We start from the raw sequence: 12,500 nt of genomic DNA, 5'->3' as shown, positions 1-12,500 counted from the left end.
TTATCACCATTATCATTATTATCAATTTCATCATTTTCACCATCACCATTGTTATTAATTTCACCATTGCCATCATTATCATCATCATCATTATCATTGGTATTATAAGTTTATCATCGTGGATTATTTATGATTATTTTGGTATATTTATCATTATCATTGTGATTTTGGTAAATTTATCATCATTCTTACAATTTTGGCAAATGAGTTTGGAGTGATATGTTGCACTCAGTTTTATATTCTTCCCTGAATGTAATTATATTTCATTCTGTATCTCTTCCCTTTCTTTCTTATCTTTCATTCTATTAATCTTTTCTTTCTTTCCATCTTTTTCTTTATTCCATTTCTGTCTTCCTTTCATTCTATCTATCATTTCTCCCTTTCTATTTTTCTATCTTTCTCTTCTCTTTCTTTATTTCTTTCCTTTATTTTCTTTATTTTTCCTTGCTTTCTTTCCTCCTTCCTTCCTTCCGTTCTTTCTCCCTTCATTTCTCCCCCCCCCCTTCCTTAAAATATTGCAAAGGCCACATATTCATATAATTACGTGCATCAATCAAATGACCTATATGACTTATACAAATATGCATAAAGAAACCATTAAACATTAATGCAATTTATCACATTAAATGAAATAACTAAGTGTAATTAGATACAAGTTGGCAGAGACAAATATACAAGAGTGAGTTAATGGCAGGCCTGTGACGTGGCTAAGAAAGAGCTGGTTGTATATTAGAAAAGAAGTTATATCATGTTATTTCGTTGTTCTCTTGTTATCGCAATGTAAAAACGTTAACAGAAAAAAAAAATCTGATTTTTGTGTAATCCAATTAATACCATTCCATCGTAAATCATTTGAGTAATATGAATGAAATAAGATTAATATAAATGCCATGTACCAAACCAAACAACTGCAGCAAATTTTCAGAAAGTTTTGTTTTTTTATCTTTTTATGAATGCATCATTCACGGTCTGAATAATGTCAGTTTCCATATAGTAATAAATAATAAAAATTGATAAGAAAGTGCGAAATTATGAGAAACATTTCCAAATTTCCAAGAGAGAAAGAAACCGAAACAAATATTAGAATAATGTATACTTACCGACCTAACCTATATACCGAAAAAAAATAGATTATTTTAGTTTTGTTTAAACTTGTGTTTTAAAAGAGAGTCTATCCGTTCAAACTCAGAGAGAGGGAATAGAAACTGCAGGTGTCTAATATCAGCAAAAGATAACAATACCTATTACATTTCTTTATTTATCTGTTTGTTATTTATTATGTCGAGGAAAGGTCCAACAAGGCCTCTCCACGAAGACCCTCAACAAAGGGAAGGAAATGAAAGTCAAAGGAGAGAGAAAAGACTAAGAGAGAAAAGACCAAGAAAGAAAAGAAAAATAATAATACCAATAAGAACACCAAGACAGGAGAGAGGAAAGACCAAGCTTGTTTATGGTCTTGTCAGAAGTGGACCAGCTGTCAAAAATTGAGAAAGATTGGGTAGGTAGATTGTTACAGAGCTTGGAGGACCTGTGGATAGTGAGGCAGAGTTCTCTAGTTTTGAACAGAAATATGAGAAAGGATGAGGATCTAGAGAAGATCTAGTACTTCTGGTTATTTCCACAGTACCTGATGTAATGTCTGTGATCTGAGAGAAGTGGCCATGGCAGGCAGGGTAGTTAATATTGTTACGTAGTTACGGAATGTAAATGCACTTTTTTTTAGCTATATTTTGATTGTTTATTATGATTGGTTCTTCTCGACCATGGAAAGAGTGGTCTTGGGAGCAGCACCCCATATATGTGGAGCAGTACTTGACGGAAGGACGAATAGTCACAAACTCTGAAAATATAGACACGTTTTTGGAATGCATATGTAGCAATTTGTAAATAATTTTGTGAGGTTTTCAGTTGAGGTTGGACGTTGGAGGAGATAGTCGAAAAGATTCAAATCATAAACCTTCATCGTCACAAGTGGATATGGCGGGTCTTCTCACTATTAAGGTTGTTTTAACTTGATTAAATTACCCACAGTTAACTCTAAATCACTCTAGAAACACCATCAGATTACGAGTGAGAAATAAAACACAAATGATTCTTTTGAAAGAAGGTTCTCACTGGCTATGACTTGAGAATCAAAAAAGAAAAGAAAAAAAAAAAGATTACCTTAGATAAATATATTCTGCAAAGGAGAGTAAATAACATGGGTTAGAAGATATTAGGTCATCAGCGAAGCGTAAAATGAAGACAAGGGAGATCACAGATTCCTCGGCAGAGTGAGAGCTGGAGAGGACGTTATTAACTCCTTGATCGAACTGGTAAGTGTTACATGGACACAGGACATCGTTTTTTTTTTGTTTTTTTTTTTTTTCTAAGGGGCGATCAAAAGCCTCTGAAATTTGCTCTCAAATTTCAGTTATGATAGTGATAATTATGACACTGGCAAAAATCATAATGGTATTATTACTATTAATGTCAGTGATTATAATTATTACTATCACAATCATTATTATTATAATTTGTATTATCATAACTATTATCATTGCCATTATCATATTAATGATAAGAATGATATTGATAATGAATGTTGTTGTCATTATCATCATTATCATAATCACCATTACTATTTTCATCAATAGTGGTAGTAGTAGTACAATGAAGGATGATAATAACAACAGTAATAACAAAATTACAACAATGATAATACATGATCTCTGAATGTATTTTGTCTGACATTAGGTACTTATGCATTTAACAAGAAAAGTAATTATTCTCCCATACCGCGAAACATAATATAAAGATTATAATAGTTACCCAATCAATCACACACATTTTTCTTTATAGCTTCATAGAAAACGTTATCACTGGTAAGGGTAACTATAAAATAGTATTCTTCAATTGAAACTAAAATATCTTCCGATTAATGGATTATAACGACAAATATTACCAATGTAAATCTTGTTTGGTTTAATTTTTAACACTTGTTAGTGTTTGCTTACGACATGAAATAAGGCTAAAGATCTTGATTTGCCTTATTTGATAGACTGCGATAGCTAATGATAACAAAAAAATATAAATGTTGTAAGATTGAAAATCTTAACATTATTATCATTATTACTACTATCATTCATCATCATTATCAGCAGCAGCAAGAATGATCATCTTGATGTTAATGATAATGATAACAATAGCAATGATAATAATGATAATAATAATAACAATAACAATGATAATAATAACAATAATTGTGGGGTTTTCTTGCCACATTCGTGCAGTAAATAAAGATGTTCTTTGGGCTGGCCATTCAAACACGTGGTGTTGTTGTGCGTCTGCTAATTTATTCAGAAAATTATATTGATATAAAATGATTAACACTTCTGTTTCAATGCAGTTAAAATATATAGTCTTCATAATGGAAATACATACACCTGATAAATGGTGTAACAAACTAAACATGTCTTTCTTGTAGTAAATAAGCGTAAAATAAAAAAACATCAAATATTGGTGGAACATGGGAGACATTACGTATGTAAAAGAAAACGGACCCGCCGTTTGGGGGGGACTTAACTAAACTTTTTCATTTCTAAATTTAACATTCTCCCGGCCATAGGGGGCGATTTGCCGCCTATACAATAAATCAATGTTTTAACACGTACCTCAAGCTACTTCATGAGGTATATGCTACTTACAAATAATTTAAAAAATAAATCATTTCTTCTATCACAAATAATAAAAAAAATCCTTTGGCACTTAAAGGACTACATTTGGTGCTTCATTAACAAAACAGTAGTTTCTTATCTTAAACATAACTAAAGACACTTTGGTGCAATATACACAGTTTATAATTCTGTGTTGACTTATAAATCTAACTTAATTGGAGCTTTAATAATTCTACCCGTCCTAGACTTTCTAGGTACTTCATCACTTACATTATTCAAAGGTACATCAATACTTCCATTACTTAAATCTACATCACAATGAATGTTATCACTTGAAACATCATCAAATTTTGCCACTTCATCAGGAGCAGACATATTCTCATGTTTACTTATCTCTAAATCATATACTCTTTGTATGGGTCTAATCACTTCACCTTTCTTAGTTTTTACCTTTATACTTCTTATAATTCCATCTTTACCCGGAAATATATCAACAATTACTCCAATAGGCCACTTTAGTCTAGGAATATTATCTTCTTTGATTAATACAAGATCTCCTTTAGACAACTTACAATTTTGAGTAAAACCCTTTACAACATTAGGCAAATTAGTTATGTAATTGTTGCTCCACACCTTCCAAAAATGTTCTAACTTTACATTTTGCACTATTGCCCTCTCATTCAAGTCTTTGGCATTTACATTGCATGACACAATTTCTACTGAGGGTTTGTTGTGAGGGTTACATCCAAGAATGAAATGGGAGGGAGTGAGGTAGTGGAGAGGGTCTGGGTCTTCACTTACATATGTCAAGGGTCGAGAGTTAATACATCCCTCTATCTCAACAAGTACAGTCTCTAGTTCACGGATACTTATATAATTAAGACCTAGAGTTTTACGTAGGGCAAGTTTAACAGATCTAATGAGACGTTCCCACCAACCACCCCACCAAGGGGATCGAGGGACTATGAATTTCCATTTGGGGGCTAGATGTCCATACATGGCCACTACTTCACTTTTAGCTGCCACAAAGGTCTTAGCATTATCAGAAAATATAACATTAGGCAAACCCCTTCTTGCTACAAATTTTCTTATGGCTAACATACAATCATACAAAGAGAGAGATTCTGTAAGTTCAAGATGAATGGCCCTTACTACACCACAGGTAAACAATAAAACATAAAACTTCTTGTCAGGGAAATCAGCACAAAAAGGGGGCCTGCATAATCTAAACCCGTAACACTGAAGGGCCTAGCTGTAGTTATTCTTTCTTTGGGCAGTGGCGCTACAGGTTGACTGCAGGGTCTAGAATCAAGCCAACGACAAATCAAACATTCCTTTACTATGGTCTTTGCTAATTTCCTTACACTAATAATCCAAAATTGAGTTCGTATGGATGATATCACACTATCCACACCAGCATGCTTCAAGTATTTGTGCTGAAATTTGATTAAGAGCTTAGCATATTTACCTTTGGGAATTATGAAAGGGTGTTTTATGTCATAGTCCAACTCTGAGAACTCGAGACGAACTTTGATTCTAAGCAATCCTTTGTCATCAATGAATGGGTCTAACTTTCTTAATTTTGAGCTGAGAGGAAGAGTCTTGTTACTTGAGAGAAGCCTAATTTCATTTGCAAATGCTTCCTGTTGTATATTGTATATTAATTTCAAACTAGCTAATTCTATTTCTTCAGCAGTGAGGGGACCTTGTACCTTCCTCCCTTTACAATTATCCATGAATCTTAACACATATGCTGTTACCCTTAAGGCCTTTTTTAAATCACTAAACTTCTCTAAATCTATCAAGGGAGAGTGTGTCACTTGAACACTAAGGAATATAGGTGCACTTGTAGCACAGGGCACTTCTAAATCTAAGCCTTGTTTTAATTCTTCCTTATCGTGACAAAGGACACTGGCTAACATAGGGGGTCCATACAACCACTGACTATTATGAACAAGTTTGTCTGCCAACACGCCACGAGTTATTATATCAGCAGGATTTTCTTCACTAGGACAATGCTGCCAGCATTCTGGTGAAGTGAACGCTTTAATTTCCTTTACTCTATTTGCAACAAATATATCTTTCTTGCTTAAGTCACCTTTGATCCATGACAAGGCAATTGTGGAGTCACTCCAACACATAACTTTAGTTCTACTGTCTAAATGTAGGGAATTCTTTACAAAATTTACTAATCTACTACACAAGAGAGCACCCATTAACTCTAAACGTGGTAATGTTAATGCCTTTATTGGTACAACACGTGACTTAGACATAACTAATGAGACCTTAAATGAGCTATTGTCCACAGGTACACGCAGATACACACATGCACCATATCCCTTTTCAGAGGCATCACCAAACCCGTGCAACTCAATATTATCCTTAAGATCTCCCCAAAGCATACCTGGAAAATAACTTCTATCCACATGAAATGCATTGAGACTTTGACTACTATGAATCCACTTCTGAAACTTTACTTTTTCCTCTAAGGGCAATTCTTCATCCCAATCTAACTTTAATTTCCACACCTCTTGGAATAGAATCTAACCATACATGATGAATGGACTTAAAATACCTAAAGGGTCAAACATCTTTGCTATTATACTTACAATACTTCGTTTGGTGTGGGAGACTTCTACACTGTCATCAGGTTTCCTACAATTAAAGGAGAGGATTTCTTGTACATTACACCACCTCAACCCTAATACACTACTTGACTCATCACCATCATGTATGTGATACACACCATCTTTTGACTTAGAAGTAATTGACATACAGTTTGAAACTAGCTTTGTAAGATCCATGCTACAATCTGCCAGTATACTACGTGCGTCACAGAATTTATCATGTGCATCCTTAACTGAATCTGCCCCACTCAACCAATTATCTGTGTACATATCAGTCTTAAGTTCTTGGACTACTTTACTTTGAGGGTACTTAGCAAGATGGGTTTTAAGTGTGGCATTCAAAAGAAAGGGACCAGATGTATTGCCAAAGGGAACACGGTTGAACCCCATGTGTCTTATGGTGCCATCCTCTTTAGGTAGCAAAAACCTATGCACATCCTTGTCTTCCTTGCGTACATTTATTTGCAGAAATGCCTTCTTTATATCTGCAGTTATAGCAATGGGCCAACGACGAAAGCGTACTAAAACTTCAACTAAATCTGGGTTAAGTGAAGGGCCAGAATGAAGACAGTCATTTAAAGAAACACCATTAAAGCAGGAGGCTGAGGCATCAAAGACAGGTCGTATCTTAGTGCTACTACTATTTAACTTTATCACAGGACGGTGAGGCATGTAGTATACGGGATTTACATTTGAAATTTCATTACTAGGTACTTCTTCTATTATGTTTTCATCCTCATAACTAGCCAACACCTTGAGATAATCTTTCTTTAATTCTTTATCTTTATCAAGGTTTACTTGTAACCTGTTAAGTCTCCTCCTCGCAATACTTTTTCCTTGACTGAGTTTTTCCTTGACTGAATCATTCTTCCACGGCAATGCAACCTCGTATCTATCAGCTTTAAACTGTACAGTATTCTTAAATTCCTGCATTACTTTTGAGTCACTATTATCTTGCACTACTTCCTTTGGCCTAATTCCAACAGTTTCTAAATCCCAAAACTTACACAAGTCAGAATCAGACAGGGGGGAAATACACAAAAGTTGTGTTTCAGAATACCTGGAGGTGGTGTGAGCAGAATCAGGTAACCTTCCGGACAACACATACCCAAAGATGGACCTCATGGCCACAACACACTCCTTTTGGATGGCATCTGCTGCTGAAATTAATGTCCAGTAGTAATCAAGACCAATTAACACATCTATCACCATGGGGGAGGCACTGTTGTAATCATCTGCCAATTCAACATGGGAGAAAGAATTTAACACATGGTTAGGCACAACAGGTCTCACAAGAGGCTGACAAATCTTAGGAATTTCAGCTGTAATGACAGGAACATTGCTATCTTTATCTAACATACTTATTTTGAAAACATTTCTAAGTTCTTCTTTTCCAGCACTGTGATCCCCAAAACTAGAATAGGGTATTGGGTTGCTGGTTAACCATTGTGGTTTGCATTTCTTAACAAAACTACTACTTATATAACTTCTATCAGCCCCATTATCAAACAACACTTTAGCTGTAACAACCCTACCATCAGTACCACATACTTTTACCTTGGCTGTCTGTAAGACTGTACAACTACCACCTTGACTAAACATGAGTGTTACGTTGTCCGACTTCTGACCCTAGTTGACTTCTTCTTGTCTTGGGCTAAAGTCCAACTTGACGCCACACATGAGGGTATTGTGGTTTCCTTTGCAGCTTGCACACTTTATCTGAGCCTTGCAGAATCTTGAAGAGTGTCCACTGTTAAGGCACTTAAAGCAGACACCTAGACTTCTAATCTTCTCACCTCGTTCCTGCCCACTTAACTTCTGCACATTGAAGCAGTTTTCAGACTTGTGTTTCTTCTTACAAAAACAGCAGACAGGAGGTTCTTGCTTAGACGAGATATGAAGGGCTGCGGCAGAAAACTTCTTCTCCTTGGGGGCACTACTTTCGGTCTTTCCCTCAGCAACATTCTTCTTTCCTCTGAAGGCTTCGGACCGCTCTAATCTTGAGATCTCCTTATACAGGAAGTCGAGGAGAAAGTCTAGATCACTCTCATGTCCATCCCCATCTCTAGCCCACTCTAGCCGCAGGTCGTGAGGCAAACGGGAAGGGATAATTGGAGTGAGGAACACTTCACACTGCTTCCCAGTGACGCCTAATGCTTCTAAACTGCGGCCGTGTGTAAGAATTTCATCACGAAGCTTCCACAGCTGCGTCACTGACTTTTCACTACTTGTACTTATGCTAAGTTTACCATTCAGAAGAGCTTGGACATGGGTAAAGATGATTCTTTCTTTCCTGCCGTATCTCTCCTTCAGTAGATCACATGCCACTTGATAATTAGCACTTGTGTGGGCCAATCCTTTAACCACATTCTTGGCATCTCCTTCCAGCAGTGACAATAAGTATGCATACTTGCTAATTATAGAATGTCAGTTGCATCAATGTGGGAAATGAATTGGTCCCAGAATGACTGCCATTGAATAACATCACCCGAAAACTTGGGTAACTCTAACTTGGGTAACTTGGCCTTCACAGCTGCTTGACTATCTTGGGATACTATATCTTGCGCGTCGGCCGCTACTAATTCTTTAACTTTGGCTTCGGCTAGTATCCTAAACTTGGCACACTGTGTTCGAAATTCATGGGCATCATCCAATACTTGATCAAGTGCACTATCTTCTACGACACTCTCATATTCTTCTTGTACTTCGTCAAACTTCTCTAGTCTCTTATCATATTGCTTGATGGCGTGTTCTAATTCTATTAATGTGACATCGGGTTTAGCAAGGATATCACCTATGGCCTCAGACGCTCTTGTCAGCCAGCCCTTGCACGCACATCTTGCCTTTTTTATCTTCTTCATCTTATATTCACTGCACTGAAACTAGTTTATTATGTTCTTTACCTTGTTGGGATCTTGTTCCCGGGTCTGGGCACCAAAAATGTGGGGTTTTCTTGCCACATTCGTGCAGTAAATAAAGATGTTCTTTGGGCTGGCCATTTAAACACGTGGTGTTGTTGTGCGTCTGCTAATTTATTCAGAAAATTATATTGATGTAAAATGATTTACACTTCTGTTTCAATGCAGTTAAAATATATAGTCTTCATAATGGAAATACATACACCTGATAAATGGTGTAACATAAACTAAACATGTCTTTCTTGTAGTAAATAAGCGTAAAATAAAAAACATCAAATATTGGTGGAACATGGGAGACATTACGTATGTAAAAGAAAACGGACCCGGACTTTTTCATTTCTAAATTTACAAATAATGATAATGTTGATGATAACAACAATAATACTAGCAATGATAATAGTAAAGATTATGAAATTTTAAATAATGACAAAGAATCAAGTATGACATATTAGGCCAGATTGGTCATAAACATATACTGCGTTGTGAGTGCGTGAGAGTGCGTGTGCCCGTGTGCGTGTGTGTGCGTGTGCCTGTGCATGTGTGTGTGCGTGCGTGTGCGTGTGTGACATCCCTCGTTATATAAATCATCAGTGAACCAAAGAGAGAGAGAGAGAGGAAATAAACACATCGTCTACAACATGAAGCAAAGAACCTGATAACCAAACCAAGCACGCCCACACGCTAAAACGTCATCTTTCCCGGGGTGTTGCGAGTAAAGGTTTTATAATCGGTAGTTCCGTCCAAAAATACCAATTCTTACTGAAAGCGTGGATAAAAGAATCGAAAATGTTGTTAGAGTGACTTCAATGGTATAGTCACGTGATGAGAAGTGACGAAGAATATGTAGGAAAAAAAAAAGGATTAGAAATGGAGATGCAGGGAAGACGGGGTAGATCGAAGAAAAGGTGGATAAACAGGTTAGTAAAAAAAAAAAAAAAAAAAAAAAAAAACGCGGAAGAGAGGAATGGCGGGAGAGGATTTTCGGAAACGAGCCACGTGGAGATAATTTATCTATGTGTCGATCCCACATAGAAGCGAGTTAATAAGACAGAGCGAAAGAAAAAGTCGAAGGTTGCAACATTATGTCAGCATGAATACAATGATCTTGCAATAGGCTATGCTAGAATTTCTATAATCTAACGAAAAGGAATGAATAAGGATTATAAGCCTAACTCCTTGTAGAGTATGCGATTCGTCATCAAGTCTTGTTATGTCATACAAGCAACAAACAAGTTTTTAAATAATTTAGTAATTGGTTGGTGATCGTCTGCAATAATGCAATACACGTTTTGGAGAGGCTCAGTAGAGAAAGGCTGCATGTGTTCATGATTTCTAAGTCGGGAATGATAATCGAGCATAATACAATGGAAGTGAAGAAAAACTTTCTGGATGTAAACAAATACAGGAATAAGAAAACAAGAGTTCAAATGCAGTCATTACATTCATTACATTGTCACACTTGGCTCAATTACCCGATATTTTTTTCTTTCTTTTTTCATACCGAGCAAAGAAATTTAACAATTGGGATTACTTAAAGAAGACAATCTTAAACCGAGTAATATCTAAAGGAAATATTTATCGCCATAACTCACCATAGCTTCTTTTACCATAGGACATATAGGTGAAAATAAACTCTAAGTAAAATATTTTTTTTTTTCTCTCTCTCTTGCTCTCTCTCTTTATCTCTCTCTTTTCTCTTTCTCTATATCTCTGTCTCTTGCTCTCTCTCTTTATCTCTCTCTTTTCTCTCTCTCTTGCTCTCTCTCTTTATCTCTTATATCTTACTCTCTCTCTCATGCTCTCTCTCTATATATCTATCTATCTATCTCCCTCTCTCTCTTTATTTTCTCTCGTACTCTCTCTTTTCTCTTTCTTTCTCTTTATCTTCCTCAGTCTTTCTTTTCTCTCTCTCTTTCTCATTCTTACACTCCTCTATCTCTCTCTCTCTCTCTCTGTCTCTTTCTTTTCACTCTCTCTCATTTTTTCCCTCCTCTTTCTCTCTCTCTTGCTTTCTCTCTCTCTTGCTCTCTATCTCTCTTGCTCTCGCTCTCTCTTGTTCTCTCTCTCTCTTTCTTGCTATCCCTGTCTCTTGCTCTCTCTCTCTCTTTCTTGCTCTCTCTCTCTCTCTCTCTCTTTCTCTTTCTCTCACCTTCTCTCTCTCTCTCTTTCTCCCACTCCCTCGCTGGCTCTTTCTCTCGCTCTCTCTCTCTATCTCTCTCTTTCTCTCTTCCTCTCTCTCTCTCTATCTATATATCTTTCTATCTATCTATCTATCTATCTCGCTCCCTGTCAAAAGCTATATTTTATACACCAACAGTATAAAACATTCTTTTTCATATGCTAAGAAGAGAGAAAAAAAAATGTTGATAATTTGGGAAATACACAGCAAAAGATAAGTGTAAAAAAGTGAGTAGATACAAAGAAAATGAGAGAGAAATATATTTCGTGTTCCTGTGTAAAACTATGTTTATATTTGTGGTAGGTGTTATTTTTTTTCCAAATATTTTTTTGCAGACATGGTAATCATGAAAATATTTTTATTACAGCTATTATCATCACTATCGTTAACAATGCTACCATTATCATTGTCTTTTAACCATTATCATTATCTCCACTTTCATTATTATCATTATTATTTCGATTATGATTACAATTATGAATATCATTATCATATTTTGATATTGATTCGTTTTAGCTGTCATGATAATTTTTTGTCGTTCTTATCATCATTATTACTATTATTTTCAAACTGTTAATGTTCTTATCGGCGTGCAGGTCCATGGAGGTAAATACAAAGTAAGGATAAGGTAAGGATAACACAACGCAACAAGAATAAAATGCTGCTTAGAGACACCAAGAAAAAATAATTGACAATAGGAAAACGAAGAAGATAGATGAACATTGCAAATTCCTTGCAACTAAAATCCATTCAGGTCATTCATTCCTGTTGCAAATGGCTGATTCTTATCAATGAGGATTTTTCGTTATAACAGTTGAAAGTATGAAAAGACTTATCGGTTATTAAAGGATTGATAGCTAAATATAATCTGTTGTTTGCACTTTGTGTAATTATATAGATAACTATGTACTTGATTTGAAACGACATTTCCGCTTTTATTTGAATTAATTGTAACGTTTTCCCTTCCCTTGTTCAAAATAAATAATAAGAAAGAATTATCGTTTATTGCTCATTTTACTTTGTTTCTTTAATACTTTGTAGTGCTATGTGCTATATATGACTTGTTGAAAAGGTGCTATTGAAATTTATTCATATTAAAGTTTCTAACTTTTTTGGTAAA

At 35.5% G+C, this 12,500-nt stretch overlaps 2 protein-coding genes across 2 annotated transcripts; both read right to left on the bottom strand.

The window, feature by feature from the left end:
- Positions 1 to 6,128: 6,128 nt before the first annotated feature.
- LOC122244831 (uncharacterized) lies at positions 6,129 to 7,885 on the bottom strand. Its single transcript, XM_043002808.2, has one exon. The coding sequence runs from the start codon at positions 7,883 to 7,885 to the stop codon at positions 6,200 to 6,202; it is 1,686 nt and encodes a 561-aa protein (XP_042858742.2). The 3' UTR covers positions 6,129 to 6,199.
- A 27-nt stretch (positions 7,886 to 7,912) lies between these two features.
- On the bottom strand, positions 7,913 to 9,144 carry LOC147468884 (uncharacterized). The gene is made up of 2 exons (XM_086551699.1): positions 8,795 to 9,144; positions 7,913 to 8,696 (listed from the first exon to the last, which is right to left on the bottom strand). Exons 1-2 carry the CDS (start codon positions 9,142 to 9,144, stop codon positions 7,913 to 7,915), a joined length of 1,134 nt encoding a protein of 377 aa, XP_086407825.1.
- Positions 9,145 to 12,500: the final 3,356 nt, after the last annotated feature.

The sequence above is a fragment of the Penaeus japonicus genome, unplaced genomic scaffold, assembly GCF_977035675.1.
Source record: "Penaeus japonicus unplaced genomic scaffold, GWHDUDI00000001_assembly GWHDUDI00000025, whole genome shotgun sequence".
Taxonomy (NCBI): Eukaryota; Metazoa; Arthropoda; class Malacostraca; order Decapoda; family Penaeidae; genus Penaeus; species Penaeus japonicus.
Note: the sequence above shows the minus strand (reverse complement) of the source record. Positions and strands in the feature narration are given on the sequence as shown.

Coding starts and splice junctions, on each gene's coding strand:
- LOC147468884 (XM_086551699.1), bottom strand. CDS start 9,144: ATGAAGAAGATAAAAAAGGCAAGATGTGCGTGCAAGGGCTGGCTGACA. Junction 8,697..8,794: donor GTGAAGGCCAAGTTACCCAA/GTTAGAGTTACC, acceptor TTCTATAATTAG/CAAGTATGCATACTTATTGT.
- LOC122244831 (XM_043002808.2), bottom strand. CDS start 7,885: ATGTTTAGTCAAGGTGGTAGTTGTACAGTCTTACAGACAGCCAAGGTA.